Here is a 25,993-nt window from a genome sequence, read left to right on the forward strand (position 1 = left end):
TGCATAAAGGACAGGAAATTAGGAATATGCATGGAAAAATCACAAAACGACTCTATTTTAATTACATAATTAGCATTTATTAACAGTCCAGGTTTTGCTTCCGACCCCTTTATATTCCTTGACAATTGTAAAGCATATTGATGTTACAATACAATTAAAATTATTTTCTTATTTATTCTTGCCCGGAATATTTTATTCTCCACAGAATACCGCAAACCCAAATGTCACCGCTTTTAAGTTTGAGGTGTCATATTGATGGTATATTTTTTTGCAAAACTATGTTGCTCCAGCTCACTGTGATATCAGTTTAAAAAAATATTGTAAGTGAATGTATTTCAATAAACCAACCAAATACGGTCCAACTAAATGTTATTTCAAATATTAACTCATGACATTTAAGCGTCCATACTTAGATTTAAGACCGATAAGAAGCACAAATTTTTAATATAGATAATAATTATTAAAATCACACAGAGATAAAAAAACAACCACATATAAATCCATTGCATTTATACAATCTTATGATTAATGAATTGTTAACAATGTTCTTTCATTCGTAATGATAAATAAATCTTTATACGAAATTAGAATTTATGGCCAGTGGAGTAAAAAAACACCATCTCGACCAAAAGCGAGGTACAAAGATGTTATTCTAATGAAAATAAAAAGTTCTTACACCCATATAAAGACTTAATTCAACATAATTATTTAGGTATTTAAGAAGAATTGTATTAACAGGTGAAATCAAAGTCTTGGGGTTGCTAAATGTCATTAAAAAACTCAGACATCCTCGATAAAAGCACATAATTCTTGTTAGGAGTAAATGGATCGTTCTTAAGAATTATCACAAGGTATGCTACATTGGTTCAACGTTTTATCTATTGAATCTAACCCAGTTTAAGATCAATAAACGAAAATATATGAAAACAAGTTATCATATTTTACAACAATCACTGAGCCTCTCTACTTTCGAAATATTCCTGCTTATACGCTGTTACAAAAAGGTTTTTGTTGTGTAATGTACGCAAGATAAATACTTCAATTACGTTTTACTATCATAACTCATAATATAGACAACTAAAAGAGAATGGTTAAATATTGTACCGACATATAAAAACAAGCTGTCTTTAAGTGAATCCTTGTAATTACACTAGAAGCATATCATTGGACTCAATACTATGACTTAAGCCTATTTAAAGTATTATTTTCCCTTACAGTCAGATTCATATAATCTATATTACTATTTCCCATGATTATAGTGCTATTTCATTTCCACGTAGGTTTCTTTAATTAATGAACATTAACCATTTCATTTTAGGTTGACAGAACTATGATAGCTCCAGTAATAGATTATTTACCTGAACTGATTATAACAGAAATCTAACTAAGACACTCTACATATTGAGAGCAAAAACACTTCCAAGAAGAGAAAATGAAACCACTATGTATTTCAGTCGGGCAGTGTACTTTTAATGCATAAACTAGCTAACACACCCCATGTACGCAACTAGATAACGTTACAATAATTTAACAAGAATTTAAATACATCACTAGATCATAAGAAAAAATTAAAAAATTAAAATAACTTTTGTGACTTCATTATTATAAGTTAATTGTTATCTTCCTCATTGATTTATGCTTTTTCAAATACTTGAGTGCATTTAACATCAGATCCAACGACCTCAGTGATTTGCGTACATTTCCCCTCCTTGAAGTCACGTACAGTCTTGGTACTCTTTTGTCCATCCTTTTTGGCCATTTGCTCAGAGACAAAAGTTGTGGGCCCGTCCAACGTGACGAGGGTGTCCACTGTACGACCGTCAGAGGTAGTTTCCTCGAACTTCTTTCCGACTTCGAATTTCAATTCCATTGACTTGGCTACCGTAGAAGTTTTGAAAGACCACACTTCGCCCTCCTTAGAGACCTATTTATTAAGCAAACATACAATATCAAATATGTAGAACACAAGTGTAAGGAAAAATTAATTGAACACATGGCACAAAATAAAGAAGACGCTATGGAAAGGAGGGGCAGCCAGACAGACGTCCCAACCACTGCGCAATTACCTCAAAGCTAGGTGTCGACACAAGGGCGGCTTTACGAAGTAAAACATTAACACCAAGCTCCTTCAAGAGGTCCTCGTATTTTTCGGAGGAAATTCGGTTGTATTTGCCCATGAAAGCTTCCATTGTGAAAATAGATTTGAGTTTGAATGTATGTTCTTAAATGTTGGACTTCTCGACTCGGAACTCAGACGTGTAGTAAGAGCCGGTTAGTTAATTTAAACAATTTATAAAGCGTTGTTTAAAAAAAGCAAAAAAAGCGGACATGCTTTTTTTTCTCTCTTTCTCTACCTAGCTAGCAAGCTCCCCCTTTTCTCCACGTTGAGAGGAATCTGTATATGAAAAATTAACGGACCCTCCTCATCGCTTGATTCCTTCCCTAAGCATTTTATTTTTCGTTATTAATGTTAGGGATCGCCCTTTTCCCTCATTGTTTCAAACTTTAAACCCGAATCATAATTAGTTTATATTAATAATTATATATATTATTTCCAATCCCTCTTTATATTATGGCTATTTTTGCACAAAAACAATATAAATAACAAGATGTAATTCGAGTACCTCATACTATAAGAAAAAAATAATCTAGATTAATCAAAAGAATCAGAATACTAGGGAAAATAATGACCTAAATAGTCTTATATACTAATATAAGTTATGACTTATGTTAATGATATTGAGTCGAATGATATGTTTTTAGACTCCTCCCTCGTTTGTTTCAGAGTCACATTCCAGATCAGTACATTTTTAAATGCAACATATCTATTATGAGTTATTTTTAAGTTTTTTTTAGTTACAACTAGTAATAGAAAAGGATGCAACCATGAAATTATGAAATCATCCATCTCTAGTAATGCTATGACTAAAATAGAAAAAGAAAATAAAAGAGAGAGAAAGGGAAAAGGAGCATGCGTATTGGATATCATCAAACGGAATGATGATTGACAGTAATTTTAGATATATGTATAAGTTATACTTATGTATATATATTTATATCGTCAAAATGGAGATTTTGTCCGAACACAATACTGTGTTAAGATTAAGTTATCCCAGTTTATGGGTACACTGAAAGGATTGAATGGATGCAAAAGTGTTTCTGGTTAGTCCTCATTTATTTGAACTTCTTCTTCTCCTGTTTTTGAAATGCTACTTCGTACATTTCACATTAATTAAGGAAGCAGAAAAGGATTAAATTATTGCTGACAAAGGAACGAACGAGAAACGAACGATTTGCAAGTTTTTCTATGTATGTATGTAGACTCTTTGAACTACATAAACATAATCCTTCTGCTGAAATTGAATCATTTAGTTCATAATGATCATAATTAATTATAGAGAATATCCATGGGAAAACCAATCCTTGGGATAATGAAGTGATATTATTACTATGTAAATCCTAATAAATGGACAAAAGTTATAATGACACGTACAATGCATGGATTTAATTTTATGGACGGTTACATTTAAATAATTAATCTATAAGTGGCATGTCAACAAAAAACAAGCTAAAAGGATTTTCTCAAAATTGAGTCTCAATTACAATAGTTTCTTCGACGAATTATTGTGAATGTATATCAACAGGGATTAATCTGATAAATCCTTTGGAAGCCTCGTAAATTGCACTTTAAGGAGCAAAAATTCAATATCACAATACAATTATTCGGAATTGATAGATTTTCTGTAAAAACTATATCAGGGACTAAATTATGTACCATAAATCAAGTGAAGGTTCTTAACTATAGTTAACAATCTTGAGTATCTCAATTCATACTAGAAATTTGAATATATATTTCTTTCTCTATGTCGGTACGATACATTAAATTCTAATTCTAGCAATAGTGGCATCATAGACTATGAGCGGTTGCGTGTTTTGTCAAAATCCGTCTGTCTTGCCCAGCAGTTGATACAATACATAAGCTCGATTACATGATGGTCTAATCTTCTATTTCTATTAACCTTGGGGTAGTACAGTATTTCTACTATATGTCTATGAGGTAGGAAAGTAAATTGAGCATATTTTGTCCTTTTCTTTTGTTTTGTCCAAGATTGTTTTTGTGTTAACTCAAGACAAATGAGTAGATAATGTCCTTTTATCATTCATAAGTATCAGGGTTGTAAGGTCCAAAAATTTAAAGGAGCAAATTGCGTTGCTTAAAGAGTATTCATAAACCTAAAACATATTTTTAACTTTTGACATTAAAAAAAGTCATGCTACATAAATTTTAAAAGTTTTTAACCAAATGAATACGGTCCTATTAATCGGCCCACATATCCTATTTTTTGGAAATCCAAATGTGTTCACTACTAATGACAGCCACAATTTAGTATTTTTATATTTTTAATAACTAGCTCTCTTGGATTTTTACTTCACAGATCTCTCAAAGTTGGCTATTAGGTTTAGTAGATTCATTGTCCACATGAAATATACTCCCTTTCAAAGATTTCGCTTTTAATTATACCACAGAGGGAGTTTCTTTATCATTAAATCAATTATGATGCAATTTATAACGTCAGTGAAGACACTGAATTTTTAATAATAAGATTAATTATTCCTTATTAAGAAATTGCAAAGCCTTCCTTTTTTTGTTAATATATGACTCAAAAATTAATGCATAATCTCACTCAGTCAAACAAAAACCAGTTTTTTTCTTACTTAAATCAATCTATAAATGATTTACAAACTAGGGGTAATTTACATGAGTGGCGCCATAGATAAGTGTATAATATTTTTTTGTTCTAACAATTTCTAATTATTTGATCTTCATTTGCTGCAACTATTATTGATAATATAACCTTTAATCAAGTTTGGATATTGAGCACTGTTTCTGTTTTCCGTTGATTTTTGAACACCTAAACGGGGAAAAAATGAACGAGTATCTGGTAGATGTCTTGTACTTTTATTACACTAAAGATGACGTCAGTTTATCATTTTCCCTCCTGACGTGTGGAATTTTTATTTCCTTTGCAAAATTTACCTTGTTAATTAAGTGAATTCATAGAGTAGTAAGTAGGTAGTGTAATTAGATAGTAAGTTATAGAGCAGGGGTTTCCAATACATCTCTCACGAGCTACAAGTTGCTTGCATCCCTTTTTTAAGTAACTCGCCAAAGGGCCTTGCCTAGATAATACTTTATATTTATACCTTTTTTGCTAATAATAATAATATTTGTGTGATTTTTTAATAAAAAAAGTGAGATGTGTACAGTAACAAATTGTAAATGTTCAGGAAAAGAAAGCTTAGTCGCTTTATTTGTTCGAAATCAGCGATGAGAACAAATGTTACAAAACATGATTAGCTCTTGGCCATTCTTATTTTGTAAGAGTAGCTCTCAAAGAAAAAAAGGCCCCTGTTATAGAGTAATACTCCACACCTCTAGCCGACTAAAAAAGTGTCCCCTCGACCACTACTTTGTACAAATAATGAGAAAGTGGTAATAATGAGTATTACCACTTGGCTTAAGCTTTGATGCAATTTTCATAAGTTCCCAAGGTGAATTATTGTATAAGGAAAACAAAGTTGGATTCATCATCTGTGGGTTACATCAAAATATCCATCTTGCAAGGCCAAAAGTATATTTGGACAAAAATTGAGTAATTAGTGTATAAATTAACGAATGAGTGTCTGAGCAGAAAAAAGTATCTAATGAACGATTATTATTATTAAGAAGGAAATGAAACGGATAAGGGATCATTGATCACACTCTGAAAATGTGTATTTAGTCAAGTCATAACCACATGTTAATTTAACTGCGTGCGTTGTTTATATTATTATTAATATTGATAGTGATACAACATTGAATTACACTTATTTTATTTATTTTTCTTTCTTCAAAATCTGTCTGCGTAAGTTTTTATGAAAAACAAAACAAAAATTTCATGAATCTTGTAGTTATATTGCAATGCTTTTTCCAAGTTTCTACTTATGATATGAGTATTAAGCATTTTGCATTTCTTTATTCGCAGAGCCATAATATTCATCCCTCAAGAATAATTAAATGGAATATTTGTACCCTGTAGTATGACAAGGCTCGTTTCAAGAAGAAATGAGTAACTTGTTGGACAAAGACATCCCTTTCTTTTTTATTTAAAAAGTTGCCATCCCTTCAAATCCTGTGATTTTATCATTAGTGTTGAGACTCGGTCCAGGCACAAATTTTTATTCAGGTTCAGTCTTGAGGGATTTTTTTCTAGACTGATTTGGATCACGGGTTATTTCCCTCACACAAAAATATACACTTTATTCTGTTGTCAACTGTCGATGTTTCTGCTTCTTTTCCCCATATTAGCGTTCTGAACTTTGATTGATTGTATTAGAAACAGGGGTCGGCAACCTCCGGCCTGCCATCTTATCATGGACAATCATATTAATATAGGCATACTAATCCACCATGACTCTGCAGTGATAGCTGGTTGGTCCTCTACCATAAAACTACACATAGCTGTTTGTCCCCTACTCTCCAAAAGTTTAATTCAAAAATCCATAATTATTCTCAAAAAATTAATTTTTTGAGAAAAAAAATCAAAAATCCAGAATTTTTCTGAAATAAGCTCAAAAATCCATATTATTCTGAAAAAAATTCAGAAATCTAAAGTTGTTAAGAAAAAATGGAATTTTTAGTAAAAAAATTTCAAAAATCCACTGCTATTCACAACAAATAAAATTTTTGGAAAGAAATTTCCAGAATCCACATTTGTTCACAAAAAAGGATTTTTTTTTTCGAAAAGCCCAAGTTTTTCTAAAAAAAATTTTCTTTTTTGGAAAAAATTTCCAAAATGAAATTTCTTATATAAAATTTGTTTAAAAAAATAATTCAAATATCAAATTTTTTTGGAAGTAAATCAAAAACCTATATTGATTTACGGATAATTTAATTTTTCGAAAAAAATAATTGTAAAATGAAGTTTAATTTCTAGTAAGAAGCAAAAAATCCTTAATTTTTTTTTTTTGGGGGCTACAGCCCCTCTAAACCCTCCTTTTTTGATTGTTTTGTACTTTTGGTAGAATGGGCCAACAAATATCAACTGATTTTGGGTCTTTTTTCTGTTTCATTTCTGAGGAAAGGTTGCCATATTCAATCAAAGTAACGACTTGAGATCAGTATTTAGGTCTAGACTGAATTTCAAGCAAATTTATTTCGTCAAAGGTGTAATTTTCAATTTGATGTGCGTACCGACTACTGGGCAAGGCAGACAGATTTGTTATTAATGAATTTCAACGATCTATCATACGAACATGCTTCAAATTTGAAATACTTAATTTGCATAAATAAAACATACTCAAAGAGGGACCGTAGTTACTTTATACCTATTTGTTCTCTTCTCACTAATTAAAGAATAGTTATAGTAGTTTTGGAAGATAAAAAAGTAATGTTTTGGCTGTCAACTACAAAAAATCTTGCTCGCAAGAAAATTCTTCGAATTTAAAACTCTAAGCAACTCCATTCAGCAAACCTACTGACCAAATCCAAGCATTTAATTTATTATATATTATTGATAAATCCCTTCTTCTATAAGTAAAAGCTGATAAGCTTTCTTTCAGGGCTATCCTTTCTTTAATGTTATCTCAGGAGCGGTTATTATATTTTTAACATTGTAACTGTTTATATATTTACAGTATTTTAAAAGAAAATCCCTAAAAAGTGACAAAAATATATAAATCTGCAAGGTGTTATTAATTTGCACACACACACACACAAAAAAAAATATTAATAAAAAGTTGAACATTTAACCCTATAAAAGATTGTTGAGGATAAAAATATAATAATCAGAGTTGTAGACTAAGTGATTAATTTAATGACTAATTTTTTATTGAACAAGTAGAAATCCTCTAGGACTGCGACTTAAATCTCAGGGGTGTCCGCAAACGGTGTGTTGGAGGGGTTTGTACCCCCAAAAAAAAAAAAGGAATTTTGCTTTTTAATCGTCATGGGGCTAAAATATGCAGCGGAGCAAAAAATTAAATTTTTGGATTTTTGAAATTTTTTTCAAAAGAACTTGAAAAATAATTGAAGCGCTTGGTTTTAGAATTTCTTTGAAAAAAATCCAGTTCTGCAAAAAAAAAAAAAAAAAAAAAAAAAAAAAAAAAAAAAAAAATCAGAAAAAATTTCAAATATTAAATGTTATATAATAAAAAAAACTCAATAATCCACAGCTATTCACAAAAAGTTTATTTTTTTCAAATTTTTTATAGAAATCCATAGCTATTCTTAAAAAATTTCAAATATTAAATTTTTGAAATAAAATTCAAAAATCAACAGCTATTGCCAAAAAAATCCACATTTACTACAAAAATATTTTAGATATTAATTTTTTTTGGAAAAGAAATTCAAAAATACAGAAAATTAAATTTCTTAGAAAAAAAATAGAATTTTTTTTTTTTTTTTGAAGAAGAATTATATTATTTGGAAATTTGGCTCTTTGGGGTGGGGTTCCAGTCCGTCCAGCACACCACCTTTGGACACCCCTTGACCATGACAATATTTAAAGGATTTTTGAATTCTTCTAATAAGATTAATTTGTTCAATTTTTAAGGGTCATAAGAAGAAAAGAAGATAAAAAAGTCTATATAAGAGAGAAAGAGAAAGAAATCAGAGCTGGAAAAGTGTCAGAATAAATCCCTTTTGAGAGTGGAATCCTAAATTCAGGATCAGTGTTAAAAAATGGAGGCTTCTACATATAAAAATTCAATTACTTGTGTACTTTGAGGGATTGAAATCCCCCCTCAACTAGTACTAGTACTGGGTACACGTACTTCTAAAAAGTGTGAAGGGTCGTCTGCAGGATGTGGGCTGGAGGTGCTGTAGCCCTCCAAATATCCAAAAAAATTAATATATAAAATTTAATTTCTGATATTTTTTTCCAAAAGATTTTATATTGTAAATTTATTTTCAAACAATTCAATTTTTTGTGAACAGCTGTAGATTTTTAAATTTTTTAGTGAATAGCTATGAATTTTTAAAATTTTTCTAATTTTCGTATTTATTTAAAAAAAAAAAAAAATCCAGAAACCAGGACCCCCTCCCAATTTAATCCTGCGGACGCCCCTGGTGTAATAGTAGGAAACTATATGAAGTCATTCTTCTTAAATTGATTTGGATAGAAAGATGAGAGGAAAATGATGGAGATATCATGTACTAACTGTCAAGGATATATTTATTTTCTTTAAAGAAGGATTCCTAGAATACGTTGGACTCAAAAGAATACCACTTCCATAAAATTCATAAAATTGACATTTGAATTGAATATTGAATATATCGTGATTATGAAATAAATTCTATCTTTATTCACATTTTGAAATCTAATATTTGTACAATTTATAAAAATATATTACAATAAGTTAGTAGGAATTCATATCAAAGGCTTTGTTATCACCCATTCTCAACTTTAAGCAAAAATCATTCTAATTTTAAAAATAATTAAGACATTTTAAAAATGCTTGTAGAAACTTTCAACATTCAACAAGATAAGTTTTCTCGAAAAAATATTAACTTTGACTGTAGATTTTCATTTGTATTCAATTTACAATGATGCAGTGCATTTCATCGTTAGGGATATATTATATACAGTTATTCAAACCATGTTCCTTAGCTAAACATTTATCAGTATTTTATATCATTTAGAACAACAAAAATTAAATTACCCTTATTTTATTAACCACCTTATGATATCCCTGGACTTGAGCAGACTTGCAAAGAAAAGTAATTCCAGTCATAAATCTAAATACTTTTGATCCAAGGTCCGTATTCGATCCTTCTGAGTTTTATAGTTGAACACCAGGCGTCAGTTTGTTTTATTTTGATTGTTTCATATAATAAAAGTTTCAAAACCTATACATATTTTGGAATTTGACGTACTGGACCTTTGATCATTATTGTTGAATAATAAATAAATAATATTAATTAATACGTAAGAAATACCTCAACTCTATTCACGATATATCGACATAGTTATTTGACCTCTCCAACTACTTACCATCAAGTTTAATTGACTTAAAATAATAATAAGTCCTTGTTGGGATTGTATATCTGTCAAAGAATAAAGCAATTATGCAAAGGAAAGCTCAGTTGGGATATAAACCTAAGTTAAAGCACTTGAACTTTGCAAATTAATCCCTCCTTTGATATACATATGTACTACACTTAGTTCAAATGACTCATCATCTAGAATATTAATATCCCTAAATAAATAAGTTTGTCTATTAAAATAGGCGTATTTTTAAGACCATGAGGAATCATTTATTATAATAAACGTTTCAATACCCTCCCCCCTCCCCCTCACACAGTGTATTCCATCAATCGTTTTTAATCTAATAGACTATTTCTTACAATTGAGAATGATGACCTCCCCTTGCATCATGACGATGAGACCCTCATATTAATCATTTTCACTCATTGTGTGATTGTGGGGTGAATGCATGTAAACTCTTTGAACTATTACAGAATAGTATACACTCGTTCCTCTTTTTTTCTCTGCTCTTTGATAATCAATAAAGGGTTCGCACATTGGATTTGTTATCTAATTGAACTAGCCTCCGATGAGCTATTAAGGCTATTTATATCATATTATTAACTTATTGTTGTATTAAAAAAAGAAAAAAGAAAAAAAAGAAGCCACACTTTCAACAAGTTCTTTATTCGGGTCAATTCATAACTCCTTAGATAAATTTCTAGTCCACAGCTGTTCACAAGTTTAAGGTGGGTCTTAAAACTATGGTATATATCGAATTGTGAGTCAACTTGTGATATCTCAAAATTGACATCATTCAAGCGAAAAGTTTTATTGTGGCCAAAGAAATTTGCTCAATATCAATATCTGACATGCGCTTTTCGTCACTTTTCGCTTGAATGATGTCAATTTTGAGATAACACAGATGAAGTAACTGGTTCCTTTTTGCTCGTGAGGTACGTAATCTTTGCAGAATTTACCTTGTTGATTCAAGTAAAATGTTTATTTTAAGGGAAATTGTGTAGTTTGTTATACATAAAATAATTCAAAGTACCCACAGCTCATCTAACGGACAAAATGTATTATTTTAGCCGACTATATTTAAAAAAAACTGATTTCGTTGTCATCGTTTTTCCACTTGATTTAAAGCCTTACTTAATGTGCTACGCAAGTCCAAGTCAGGAGTTTATACTTAAATAATATTTGGAAGAAGAGTAGCTAAGATTTCATCACATTTTATTAAATTAGCTTCAAGCAGATGACAAATGAAGGAAGTAAATATAAATCCCTCTCTGTATCTTGGAGGGATATACATAAAAAAAATTTTACTGAGATCCTCAATTCTACTCTAATTCCAACAACAAGGCGTCCTCAGAATCATATATATAATTTTTTTTTGGCGTTGCTTGGTTTTGGATTAAAAAAAAATTAAATTTAAGAGAAATAATTTTTTTTTGTCAAAAATCTACAGTTGCTAAAAAAAATTAAATATATTTGCAATAATTTCTTGAAAAAAAAAATGAATACTAAATTTTTGGAAAAAAAATTCAAATATTAAATTGACCCCCCTGAACAAGGAAAACTCCCTAACAAATCCTCAGTGCTACTCTCCGTCATTCATGAATACATTTCTCTCTTCAAGAATTAAAGAATAAAGATAACATCGTAAAAAAACAACCAAAACACTCTTCAGATTACCAAATATGAAAAAATAAAATCTTTCTCGTGTTTAGATTATTGTTTACACAACTCTACTTATATCCTTTTGAACTCATAAATGATGGTATAATCTGACTTAAATTGTAAGGTTTCGATTTTTAGCTTCTGTTCTCCTATCAGTGTTTTGAAGGTTGTTTGGTTGAATTCTATTAGGGTGTGAGCAAATTAACATTTTTTTTACTGCAAAATGGTGCAACCATGGTGAGGCTGGGCAGTAGATCTGGTGCCACTCCAGATATTTATAGAATTATGAGTTTATAATTATGAGCATTATAATTATGAGATTATAGATGATGAGACCCGTTCGTATAATTGAAATAAAGAAAAAAATATAATGAATTGCATTTTAGAATATTTCAACATTCACCGAGAGAATTATTCTCAAAACCCTATTGGTTTTCACTTTAGATTGCAATTGGTTTCGAAATAACAATGATGCAGTGCATTCTATGGTTGATAATATATTATGTCATAACCTTACTCAAACCAGGTTTCATAGCTGAAAATGTATTTTTGGAAACATCATATGTTTTTGCTGCTCATAATTTGAAACAACAAAGCTAAATTACCCTATTTTCTATGAATTTTATAAAAAAATCGATGTTTTATGTTTTTCACTAAATTTTACATTTGATAATATTTTTCTTTATGGAACTCTTCAATTTTTATTGATGTATTGATAAGATTTAGAGTGATTACTGTAGAAATAACTTTATTATCTGCTGTTTTGGTAAACTAACTTTCTCTTTCAAAAAAATTTAATTGCTTTGCTCAGCGTAACCACTCTATCTATTAATTCTATAAATATCTGGAGTGGCACCAGATCTACTGCCCAACCTCATTGGGGGTTTAGTAATATTTTAAGAAAAAAAAAATAAAGTGGCAGGTTCTTAGTCAACGTGTAAAATTTATTTTCTTCTTCAATTCATCATTATTTCTTTTTATTTATAAATTATGTGTAATATGATTTTCCAACAAATCATACTGAAGTAACAATGCTTTTCAATTGAAATAGATACCTATGCTAATTGTTTCGACCTTTGCCTCATATTTTATCTCAATTAATATTACCATATGACAAAGAATTGGCTAAAAAATAGTAAGTACTTTATAAAATTAATTTAAGGATGCAGTTTATCCATAGAAGAGATAATAGACAACGACTGATTATATAATTAAGACGTTGACGCCGTCTTAGTTGACCAAAACATTCAAATTGTAGAAGTGATAAATAGATATGTTAAAAACATAGACCCTGTATTTGATTTTATTTTCCTAAATGGAGCTCTATAGCTTTTATATAGATTCCATACAAGATTATGAGTGATTGATGTAGAAATAATAATTTTATTTAGTTTTTTTGGTCAACAAAATTTCACCTTCGAAATTTTTTCCTTTCTTTTACTCAATCACCCTATGCGTGAAATACCTAAAATCAGCTGCTTTAAATCAGAAAGAGTAAACATATTTTTTTTTTTGTAGAGAAAATATTTGCGTTTATGCCAAAGAGTTTATAAGTTGTGTATTAGGCTATATCATTTATCATATCAAAATAGGTTGCACGTGTATACTTGATTAAAAATCATACAATTTATATTCTATGTATAAACTATTGATATAATATAAATGTACCAATGTATATCATAATATTTTCAAGAAAATGTCATCAAAAGCTTTTTCTCTCCCGCATTGCAACAAATTAATTCATAACTAGAGAAAAAGCAATTAATACAAATTACATAGTCTATCGGGAAGCCAAGAAAATTAAGGAATTCAAAGATATATACTTGTGTATATGTATATTATATGCAGTATCATGTGTAAATGATACAAGTCAAATTGTAGTTATTTGTCATGACTTACGTCAATACACTTTATGACGCAAAAAATGTACTTAGGTAGAAAGTTAGGTAGATTATTTTTTCTTTGAAAAAATTTAAAAAAATACATAGGTATTCACAGAAAATATTTTTTTTTTGAAAAAAAATTCAAAATGAAATTTCAAATATATGATTTTTTGAAAAAAAATCATATATTGAATTTTTTACACAAATATTTCTAAAATCCAAACCTATTAAACAAAAATTAAAAAACTCATAGCTATTCACCGAAAATGAAATTTTTTGTGAAAAAAAAGTCAAAAATGAAATTATCAAACATCGATAATCATTAGTCATTATCAATCGATAATCATTCATAAAAGTTAAATTTTTCGGAAATTTTTTCAAAAATTCAATTTCAAATACTACATTTCTTGGAAAAAAAATTCAATTTTATTTTATACATTTTTTGGAAAAAAAATCCAAAATTCAATTTTAAATATCACATTTTTTGGAAAAAAATCTCAAAATCTATAGCTATTCACAATTTTTTTTTTTTTGTAAAGAAGCTAAAAGTCCTTACATTAGAGGGGCTACAACCCCTCCAGCTCACTCTCTGTGCGGTTCTGATACATAAATATATATTGAAGCCACATGTGGAACTGTAAAACAAATGCTCATAACTAAAAGGATAAAACTTGGGAAAACTTGACAATTTAAAGTTTACAAAACTTTTTTAAATAATAGATGAAAATATAAATATTGTAAAAGAGAGAATTACATGAGTATGTAAGTACAATATTGTATGTACAATTATGCACTCTACTTGAATTGACAATAACTTGTTATTAGTTTGTACAGTGTGTCATGATATACTATTATAATGGACTTTGAACTTTTTGTCTTCTTCAAATTGAAGTTGACTTTAGGTGGAAATTAGTGTAATCAAAGTAATTTGGTCTTTAACTTATTATAATGACTTATAATATAAGTGAGTTATTAAGTCCACCTTAAATCGTGTTTGTTTATGTAATATACTTTTTTTTTGCAATTTTTCAAAATAACGTAAATGTTTGGCTCAGTGGTTAAAAAGGAATTACCATGGGGAGTTTTGTTGTTGGAATCTCTTCATCAAAATAAATGTCGTATCTGAATCATTTACCAAGCTATCAATATCTTCTTCGTCTCACTATTCCCCTCATACAGAAGAGTGCAGATTATCTCTCTGATAGGACCTCCATTATTTTAAAAATATACTTTATTGGCTTTGTTATCCATCATGTATATCAAAATTTGCAGTTCCATCCTTGTTGTTCCATCCTTGTTAGTGTGTGTATCCCATGCTCACTCCCAAACAAAAATATTTTACATCTAAGAAATTCTTTATTTTGAACAGAATAATTTTTGAGATTTGAAGATTATAATATGCAAATTTCTTAGAAATAAATGGAGTGTATATTATGTATTGTTGTGTACATCACTATTTTAAAGTTTCAGTTTAGTCCTGTATTAGGACATGTTCTTAAGACTGTCTGTACTACAACTTATTAAAACAAGAAAGAATATAGTTAAGTGATGTCATCGAGGACCGAACTTTATACGTTTTAGGAATGATATACAGGACTGAACTGAGCTGGATTGAAGTTTTCAGTCCTAAATAAGTATTGAAACAAAACTAATGTAATGTACATGCATGATATATTTGGTAACCCACCTTTAAACTTATTGCAGGAAGCGAAGAGTCACTCTAGTTACCTTTATTATATGCCAAAAACTTTTCTTTTTCAAAAGTAAAGAGGAAAAGGCACCAAATCATTGGTCAATTAGCCAATTCTTCTTCCCAATTATGAAAATATTACTCAATAATTGTAGTTAATTGTTTATAGCTTAATAAGTAGATAAAAATTATTAAAAGCTTAAAGAAGCTAATTCTAATTCAACCAATCAACATACTGAACATTGATTATGAGAAAAAGAGCTCAACATATCGACAGCTGACAACAAAATACATGTCTATTTTGAGTTATCAAGGTAACAAATCCGCCCATATAATAATTAATAGTTGGCAATAAGAAAATTACACAAATCTAGCTACCATATGTTTAGAAAAAAATCATTTTCTTTTTGTCAGTAGAGGTTGCAAATAGATAAAAAACTCAAAATGATAAAACCATGACGAAGCTCAAAGGATTTAGAGTATGGTACCTCGGTATTAAAGTATACGCAATACACATGTCGAACTCTCTGAGTATTCGAAACAGGTTTGTGACAGTAAAGGCACCTTCTTTCGAAATATTTTTTACCAAATTTTCAAATATTTTCTGGAAAATACAACGGTTGTAATCAAAACCTACTATTATTAGTAAAATAAAAAAAATGAAAGTAGGTCGTTCATTTTTATTCTTCATATAATTGAAAAACAAAGTTATGAAATTTTATTTTGTCAAATTTCAAAATATATTGTGAAATACATTTAAAAAAAAGTCTAAATATGGAGGGGTTTGTGACTCCAGTAAAATATATCTTTTCTCTGAAGTCGAACAAAATTTGGAAACTCTAACAATTTTTCCTTCGTATATATCTTATCTGTTAATTTTAGGTTGGGATGTGAAGAAAGTTGAGTTATCAGTTTTCGAACAAATTGGGTCCCGAATACAATTTCAGAAAAAAAATATGGTCGAGTACTGGAGTACCTCTGTACACAATGTGTATTTCTATATTATATACTAGAAGGAGTACTCGCCATTGCTAGAATAATTGGACGTCACCAAACAGACAAACCTTGTTTTATAACCCTCTTTCTATTCTTTTTTGATATGACAATCTGAGCTTTATTTACACAAGGCTCGTTCCTACATTGTTACTTCTTAGAACAAGGAGTTACATAGTTCTTAGATGCGAATTGCATACTCAAAAATGAGTCCTCTACAGGCAGACTTTAGCAATATATAACGGTGAATATCCAAAAATAAAAAATAAAAATTGAATAACGACCTTATTTATGTGACCAAGTGCTTATCACTTATTTCATGTACCGTGTCTAACACTGACTATCATGACTAGTCCATACAAGTTTAGCAATTATGTATGTTTTTATGGGCTCATTATGAATTAGTTATAATTGTAATACAAGCATATTTTATTTATATATCTAGAATATTAATATGATAAAACAATTAAAACATCGTGTCTATCCCTAAATTAATCATAATGTCATGGAAGGATTATTGGACTATGGCCAATTACAGAAAGAAGGAACAAAGGGCTGACATATTGGATTACAACTTAATCATATGCAATGAATGAGAGATTTGCTTCTCATGTCTCGAAATTTGATTTATTGTTCTATAATTCATTCAAATGTTTTAAGACTTGTAAAAGAAGAAGGTAATTTCCTTGTATAGAGACTTCTAAATTAACGTGTTATACAGAAAAATGACTCCAAAACGTTATGAAGTAACTATTTCCTTAACGAAACCGAATAGAGCCTTTTGACACGACGTCATCATTCTTGAAGTCATCTTGAATATATTGAAGACGCAATAGCAATCAACTTTTATCATAGCCTTAGCTCAGTAACAACAAAGCCTTACACTGGATTTTGTAATCAGCTGTCAATTTTGATTCTTCTTTTCTTCTTATCAGTGTCCTGTACGTTGATTGGTTGATTTTAAATTATCTCTGGTTATGGTGCTGTGAAATTCCCAACAATGATTAAATAATGATAATTCTTTAGTTGGGAAGATATGGCTCATTAACTACCAATTTATATTTGTCCTGTTTTCTGTTTCTTTTTAGAGAAAGGTTGTAAGGTCCAATAAAAGTAGACATGTTATCAGAATAAAAACACTTGCTTCAGTACATTTAAGTTTTTTTCATATTTCAAGCCATTAAATGACTTTTTTTTTTTTTTTTTTTTTTTTGGAAACTTGTCAATTTTGTTAAATAACAAGGTCTATCAACAATAACTATGCCTCAAAAATGGCGTCGCATTTGGTTTATTTAACAATCTGTGACGTCTGTTAAAGCATAGTACACAGTAATATCCCTACAACATCAAAACTCCATATGATCCGAATTTAGCTTATGATATAATTTTAGAAATTACTTTACCGTGAGATTAGTAAATTTTTTTTTTTGCTGCATCTAAAATTTATATAAACGACAATTTCTCTCCCTTTTTTTCTTCCGCAAGGATTTACGGGTGAGTCGCAGCAGTTTGTCTCAGCTCAATTAGATTGTAAAAGGAACGAACCGGTTTATTAAGTTAACTTTGTTCTCTGAAAATATTATCTCGATCGAACTACAAAAACTCTTAAGAAAGAAGAACAAAGCGGGTTAATTTTATTAATTAAACAGAAAAATATGAATGTAAATTATGTTCACTCATTCACACACCCTTGATCTAAAAATGATTAAGGATGATACTTTTGTAGAGCGCGATGAGAATAAAACTTGAATGTTTATCAACGAAACTCTTATTCCTAGTAATAAAGCGAGTTAAAAGATAAACATAGCGCAGATGGACAGAATTTTTTTCTATAGATTTGTTTGTCACCTCTTTCCTTAGAGTCTTTTTAGTTTAAACTAGTGTTACTCTAATGGGTCATTGCATTGGAAGAAAAATGCACAAGAGTACTGTTTTGCTGAAACAGAATAAATCAATAAAAAAGGTTGCCAAGATTTGGCCGTTTTGCTTCGATTTCTTGATTCAATTGGTCCAACAGCGAAGTGTAGTATTCTCCAATTCTTTTATTTCCTTTTGGAGAAAATTGATTGAGATTATTAGCATTTATGTACATCCTGAGAAATCAGGGTCAACACTTTGTCTTCTGATGGAACCATCTTGGGTGCCTTAGGAGCACTATCAGTTAACACCAACTTCTATCCCTTTTTTTGAGAGTTTCTTATATGTAAAAATGGACTCATGCTTAACCTACATTGATAAATGAGTACAAAACCTCAATTGCTCTTATTTCAAATAGCCGGAAGTTATTCATGGAAACTATTACTTTATCTCATTTTTTAAATCAATTGTCAACAAACACGGCAAGCATTTCGTCGAAAGTTTTTTCTATGTAAATGCTCATGCAAGGTGTTCAAACATAGTTTATATTAGATGCTCAGAGTGTTTGCTATAACTCACAACTACACTCGTCGATCTCCCAACATGATATGGTTGCTTCTATGATCATTTCATAGAGGATAATCTTCAGTAGTCTCTCTATAACAATAAAACTCAGTGAAATACTTGTGAATAATCTTAAGTGATGGAAAAGATACATCAGTATATTTCTAAAGTATTTTTTTCATTTACGACTCATCCTATTTCAACAGCTGTCAAATCAACACATATACGCATAAAATTTTCGGTAAGTTCCATCGAAATATGTCAAGTTCCATATTTTAGTATTATTGCTTCATTCAATTTTACATGACTCACATAAGTCCTTGTCGGACTCAGAGCAGAATTGAAGATTGACATCCAAGTTATATCTGTCTATGTTCTTGCTAGGTATTAAGTGGGATTTGTATTTATTTCGCTCCCCTCCCTTCCATAGCTGCTTGTAGATAAAAACTCTGCTTATCCCAAACATTCTTCAAATTTTCAGGGTTGTCATATCATTTTTTTTTACATACACAAAAAGTTCTTAGAAAATTTTACAACTCTGGAGATGATCCACGGGGATATTTAAAAAAAGATTCATTATTCTTCAACATTGTCTAGTAGCCAAAGTTATTATGTATTCACATAGGTAAAGATTTGTTGCCTATTAATAATTTTAAAAGAAGTCTATTGGCAAGACATACTTCAAGGTCCAGAGTCCATTTACTAGACAAATACGGCAAAAAACTGTTGGACATCTGGAGTGCCATATTTTTTTTTATGCAAAATTTAATGGAAAATCTATTTTTGCTTCAATTAATGGAAAATCTATTTTTGCTTCAATTAATGGAAAATCTCCACTTTTAAAAATAGTTTAGCCCATTTTTTCCTGACACTTTTTTCTAATTTTTCCCTTGAAATGTGGGTCTATTTATCTGTCCATGTCAGTTTCATCGGCTATTTTGGATGAATATATGAAACATTATACCACAGAGATAATATTTTGCAACTATTTAGTACTTTGCAAGCTAGATATCAAACAAAAAAAGTATGTATATTTGTGGACGGATTCAGACGTTTTAGGTACTGATTATTATGATAATATATTTTTTAATTGGCCTTCATATTGAAATAAAACTCAGTGTAAAATAATAAATATTATGAACAATTTGTGAATTAAAAACAAATAATGAATATTAAATTTGCTTATATGTACATTTTTGTATGAGTAATTGACTAAGTTTGTTTAAAAATACAATTGCCATAATCAAATACAATTTTAATTATGATACCAATATTAGTCAGAATGAGAAATTTGGTAATTTTTTTGATGAAAACAAACTAGTTATGTAAGATCAAAGTTTTTTATTATTATTGAAAAGGGGAATTGTCCTATGTCCAGAAAAACCTGCATTTATAACCACTGTCGATAGGGCTGTTTAAAAAGTGTCACCCAAAAGGATCAGAGGTATGAAAAGTTTCATGTTTGAATTTTTTTTCATACGATAAGTGCAATTTAGAAACAAGGATGCGTGAATTTGGTCGTTTTTTTGGCCGTCACTTTTTTAACAGATCCCAGATTTTATTTCAGGACTTTGGTGAATTTTTACATTTCTTTAAATATTGTCGTGAAATTTACAAATTGACCAGACATACTTATACTTGTTGGAAATAAAACATAATAACGTTTTTTTTTTTTTGAATTAGCATTTACTAATGCAATTTTTATCGATGAAAAAGAAAAAAATATATTCAATACATGTAAATTCAACTTTTTGAAGATTTGAATATTGTATCTAAACTATAATTATTTGGGATTGTAGACTATGGGTTTATTATGACCTAATTACACCAAGATAATATTAGGCTGTTCCAAAATGATGGAGACATGTTCGTTTGAAGGAAAATGGAAAGAGTTAGCTACAAAACCCCACCCACATCGATTTTCTCATGAATTTTATGTTGGAAAAACATTCCATAGTAATTCAGAGACTAAATAGCTAATGCCTACATACCACATTTCCATATTTTCCCCCATTCGTTTCTGAACATGGAGAATCACAATTTTCGCTCGTACTTTTTGACACGCTACAAACTGGACAAATCAGTGTCTGAGATCCTCACCGGCATCACTATAGTTGAATCTGCCCTAGTCGTCCTACCATCTTTCAATGGGCTGGTGATATCTGGGATGGCACATTTATGCACGAGAAAGGTATCTCACCAGGAAATCCATTAGTCCTGAAAACTTATAAAATCATTGATAATTTTAACAATAATTAATTAATTGTTAAAAACACAATAGATAATTTTTTCAATATTTTGTTCAGATCTGGATCTTGAAGTGTGTCATAATTAGTGTTGTGTCAGTCCTTATTTATTCAGTCCAGTCCAGTCTTAGAACCGATCCTATCAGTCCGTGGGACCGGCCAATACTAGAACTGATAAAGAAAGTTGAGTGACGTCATCAAGGACCAAAGCTTATAAGTTTTTAGGACTGATAGGCAGGACTGAACTAGACCAGGTCGAGAGTAAATTGGACATACACAACAAATTAATAATATTGACTTTTTTAATTTTTTTATTAGTCTCAAAGATTATTACAATAGTGTATTTCTATATATATATTAAAAAAAAAAAATAGGACAATAGTTCTGAATAATTAATACAATGTCCGATTTCCCCCTCTATGAATAACAAAACAAGGATTTTCTTCTGAATTTTTTATGAAATATTATAATATCAAATATGATTAATCAAAACATTAGACGAGAAAGAAATAATAATAAAAACTGTAATCAAAAACAGTTCCTGTGAATTTGTTGACTCTTGTTAAATGATGAATTGTAATAAGAGTCAATTGTTAGAAAATAATAATTAGTTGTAGTCTTGCACGTAGAACTATATATATATAAATAATAACTTCGATGCTGTGAATTTTAAATATGTTATATAAATATCTGGAGTTGGTACCAGTTATAACTGGGTAACCTCATCCGTGGAATAAATAACATCTTAAGAAAAAAATAAAATAACAGATTCTACGTAGATGTTTACAATTTATTTTCTTCTTCAATACATGATCAGGGACGAACGCATGATTATATATATATATATATACATTTTTGGGAAAGGGAACTTGGTTTTGGAATTTTTTGAAAATCAATCCAAAAATTAAATTTTTTTGGAAAAAATTTCATAAATCCAGATTTATTCACAAAAAATTATTCTTTTTCAAAAAAAACTTTGAAAATCCACAGCTGTTTACAAAAAATTTCAAATATAATTTTTTGGAGAATTTGGAATTACAAAAAAAAATCCACAGCTGTTTCCAAAAAAAAAATTTCAAAAAAAACATTTTTTGCAAAAAAATCAAATATCAAATTTTAACCCCCTGTGGACACCCCCGTCGATTCTCTCTAATTTATTAATAAGTCACCTGGCATAATGAGTATATCTCTACCAAATTATCTAAATTGTAATACAAAAATGAGAATATTATTCAATTAAAATAAGTACAGGGGATCTCCGTTTATCACAGTTTTTGGGGGTAAGAACAACCCGTTTTATATGAAATCCGCGTTGAACCTAAAACTAAAATAAAAGAACTTATTCTTCAAAGTCAATTTTATATTATTTATCCTTTTTTTTAAATGATGGTTAGGCAATAAAAACATTTTATTCATTATAAATGATTTAAAATAATGAATCCTTTATAAGATACTTGTAAAGGAATTGTAAGATTTAATTTTAATCTTGATTTTTAATCTTGTCATTTTTGATTGCAAGTTTGTTTTTAAAGTTTTAAGTCTAGAAATCAAATCAAATAACAAAAGGAAACTCCCCCCTCACCTCCTATGCAAAAATATACACTTCTATAGTATAAACAAACAGAGGGTTTGCAAGATTACATATACATATATATACATATTTTCTTGGGGTCAGGGGGGGGGGAATTGGTTATTGAAATTCTTTTTAAAAATCCATATGTACTCCCAAAAAATTAAATTCCAAATATTAATTTTTTTTAGGAAAATAATTTTTCAAAAATTAAATGTCAAATATTAAATTCTTGGAAAATAAATTCAAAAATCCATAGTTTTTACAGAAAATTATTTGAGCTACAGCACCTCCAGCCCACTCCCTGCAGACACACCTGACGAACTTATCAACAACTACAACAATTCTTGTTTATTTCAATATATAGTTTTTTATTGCTATATGTATATCAAAATACTGTACTATACTGGGAATGAGAATAGTTCCAAGCACCACGTTATGCTGGGAAATCCTGTACATTGAATGATCGTTTCTACCAATTATTATTATTTTATCTCTGGCGACTTGAATAAGTGTTTTTGTAAAAGGCGCACAATGATTTTGGAACTCAAATCAAACTACATCAAGGTTATAGAAATCGTACTGCAGCATCAACCATCAACTATACACTTTTTTTAAATCGAATTACATCTAAATTTTCCGAAATGTTGGAAAAAAAAAAAAAAATCAAGTGGGAAAAAAATTTCAATGCATTAAATATAATTGAATTGTGAATTACCTCTTTTTTTGTCTATGTTATTTGTATATTGTAAAAACCTCATCTGTGGGCTCTATAACATGTTAACGCTCCGTCAGTGAACATCTTATCTTCATATAACGTGGTTAGTGAACTGAGTAAACAATAAAACGTTATTAATTAACATTATTATTACCAGTTGAATGATTTTATAATTACGTAATTAAAATTTTGTATCATATTTTTAACTATTCCATTTTGGACTTATAAATATAATTTAAAATGCTAAAAATACTTGTATAAATATAGGACATTGATAAATAATCAATCTTTATTTAAAATAATCTTAATAATATTATGCCTTAGTCCTCACATTGAAAAAAAGAAAAACTCTAAATGAAAAACATAGGAACGATTTTTAAGAAAACAGTTAATCATTAAACCTCAAATTAAAACTTCTAAACAAAGGAACAACCATAAACGATACATTATTAAGATAAATACGGAATTGAATATAATTTGAGTTAATATTTCAGGAGCATACTGAAATGTATTGGCGAAAAATCCTAAGTATAAAAAACATTTTCTTAAATATCAATTATAATATTATATTATATTAGCTATGAAGTAACTTCCAGTTTAATACTAAATTCACCAGGTAATGTGTATGTCCAACAAATCAATAAATTTAAACATAAATATTTTTCAATTTTAATAGATATCCTCCTGACTGATTGTTTCGATCTCTATATCTCAACTACTCTTCAATATAGATTTCTATATTATCCCATTACAAAGAATTGGCAAAACAATGAGTTTTTGTAGGTTATTTATACAATTAATTTAAGAATCAGTGGTTGAAAGGTTATGTATTCTCAAGATGTTATGATGAATATCTCAAAAGAGATATTTGGGTAACTCGTCAAATACGGTAAAATAAAGGCATGGATATTCAAATTAAAAACTTAAATAATTTAAGTATGTCTAGTTTTTAATATTAGTTTTATTTCAACATTGAAAATCGAACAGATGCATCCCAAATCTTCTCCAAGTATTATGATAGAATTTGGATTTTTTTATTAATTTATATATATCAATTCTATGTATATTCTATATTAATATCTTGATATTGATAAAGCAATATGTAATTCCCTATGATAATATCTAAATAATAAATCGGTCAATAATAAGTTGGCAATATTAAAAATTCAGAAGTAGGGATAGTTATCTGGAAATGAATGTAAGAATAGAGCGCCCTCTTTTTCAGCGAAAAATGGCATAGCATATTTTGAAAAAAAGTGGTCTTGATAGTTCTAGTCAAGAGACTTGGAGTTAATTATGAACTTTATTTGTTGTGCCCCTGGTTACAAGCAAGGCTACATTCACAGTAAAAAGGACACTATTTTCACTGAATGTCCTAAAATTGTGGTTATTTGGGAGACCAATATCTATATGGCCTGATCGACGCAGTGCATAACTTTAAAAATATATATAATTGTTTCCAGACACTTTTGTCTCAATGTATATCTCCCAAAATCTATACACCCCAACTTCACTGAGATAACATAAATATATCACAAAGAATAAACCCTTCATATAAAACAGATTCAGGCAAATAGGGGCTGCAATTTTTCAATATATGTGGGACAAATACTTGATGCCTAAATAAATACATTTCTTATCACAAAATTTTCAAAATTGAATTTTACTCAAATTAAGAAACACCTTGGCGATCTATAATTCTGAAATCATACACACTCACTAAAAGCCTTACGAATAGAATGCAATTACATCTACTGGAGAGAACATCGCTCTACAGGGTCCGTAGAAAGTTCTGTTGAATGTTTATTAAATTACTAATGATATAAATAATTACATAATTTTCAAATACATATAGACATATGTTGACACAAGTTTCAAAAACATGTGACATAATTTTCATTCGAAATGGTCACCCTTAAGCACAACCCCAAGTCTCTCTGGAAAGGAGTTGCATACTGCACGCACTATGTCTACGGGAGTGGAGTCCCAAGCAGCCACCAGTTTGGACTTTAGGTTGTCCAAATTATTACTGGGTTCATGTAGGCGTTGCTCTCAAGAATGAATCAATTGAAGTAATCCATTACGTTTAGGTCGGGGCTGGAGGGGAACCAGACTGTCTTACCTTTGATGTTACTCAAATTGGCCTCTCACCCCCGCTGCATCTCTCTGGATGTGTGTGTGTGGGGGGGGCACCATCCTTTTGGAAGGTCCATGGCTCATTCTGGAAGTGCTGTTGGTCCCAGGGAACAAGACCTTCCTCCAGGATGGTGCTGATGTACTCCTTGGTGTTGATCTTCACCCTAGCCGGGTTAAACACCAGGGGAGACTTTCTTGTCTCAGTCACGGGCGTCCAAACTATCAAAGACTGTGGCTTCTGCAGCCTGTTTACTCCATGGTCACCCAGCTCACCTTTTTTGGTCAGAAACCGATCATTTTAGGATTAAAAACCTGTTCCATAGTGAAAATCTTCTCATCACTGAATACAATGTTGGGAGCCTTACCAGTCCTCAGCTTCTGAAGAATGACAAATTTTATTCAAAACTGTTTGTTTTGATCTAGAGTTTCAACATAATATCTCGTAACCTTACATATTATTATACTATATTTAACAGGACTTTCCGTGGACCCTGTATACTTATATTGCATCTTCTATCTTAAAAAAAAAAAGGTCTAGTGCACATTTGCAGAAGATGTATAACCTTAAAAGATATTCCTCCAGATTATAATCAACACCCTCATATATCTTCTTTTTCACGTGTGTGTATACCTTCTCACTATCTGA

The 25,993-nt window shown here is 29.7% G+C and overlaps 1 protein-coding gene across 1 annotated transcript; it reads right to left on the reverse strand.

Annotated features, from left to right (window-relative positions):
* Nucleotides 1-1,448: 1,448 nt before the first annotated feature.
* On the reverse strand, nt 1,449-2,282 carry LOC121114790 (sodium/calcium exchanger regulatory protein 1). Its single transcript, XM_040708863.2, has 2 exons — nt 2,067-2,282; nt 1,449-1,924 (listed from the first exon to the last, which is right to left on the reverse strand). The coding sequence occupies exons 1-2, from the start codon at nt 2,187-2,189 to the stop codon at nt 1,634-1,636; spliced, it is 414 nt and encodes a 137-aa protein (XP_040564797.1). The 5' UTR covers nt 2,190-2,282; the 3' UTR covers nt 1,449-1,633.
* Between the last annotated feature and the right edge of the window lie 23,711 nt (nt 2,283-25,993).

Source organism: Lepeophtheirus salmonis, chromosome 3, assembly GCF_016086655.4.
Source record: "Lepeophtheirus salmonis chromosome 3, UVic_Lsal_1.4, whole genome shotgun sequence".
NCBI classification, from domain to species: domain Eukaryota; kingdom Metazoa; phylum Arthropoda; class Copepoda; order Siphonostomatoida; family Caligidae; genus Lepeophtheirus; species Lepeophtheirus salmonis.

Bases quoted from the DNA above. Each gene is read 5' to 3' on its own strand.
- LOC121114790 (XM_040708863.2), bottom strand. From the start codon at position 2,189: ATGGAAGCTTTCATGGGCAAATACAACCGAATTTCCTCCGAAAAATAC. The intron at 1,925-2,066 runs GTAATTGCGCAG...CTTAATAAATAG, and splicing joins TGTCGACACCTAGCTTTGAG to GTCTCTAAGGAGGGCGAAGT.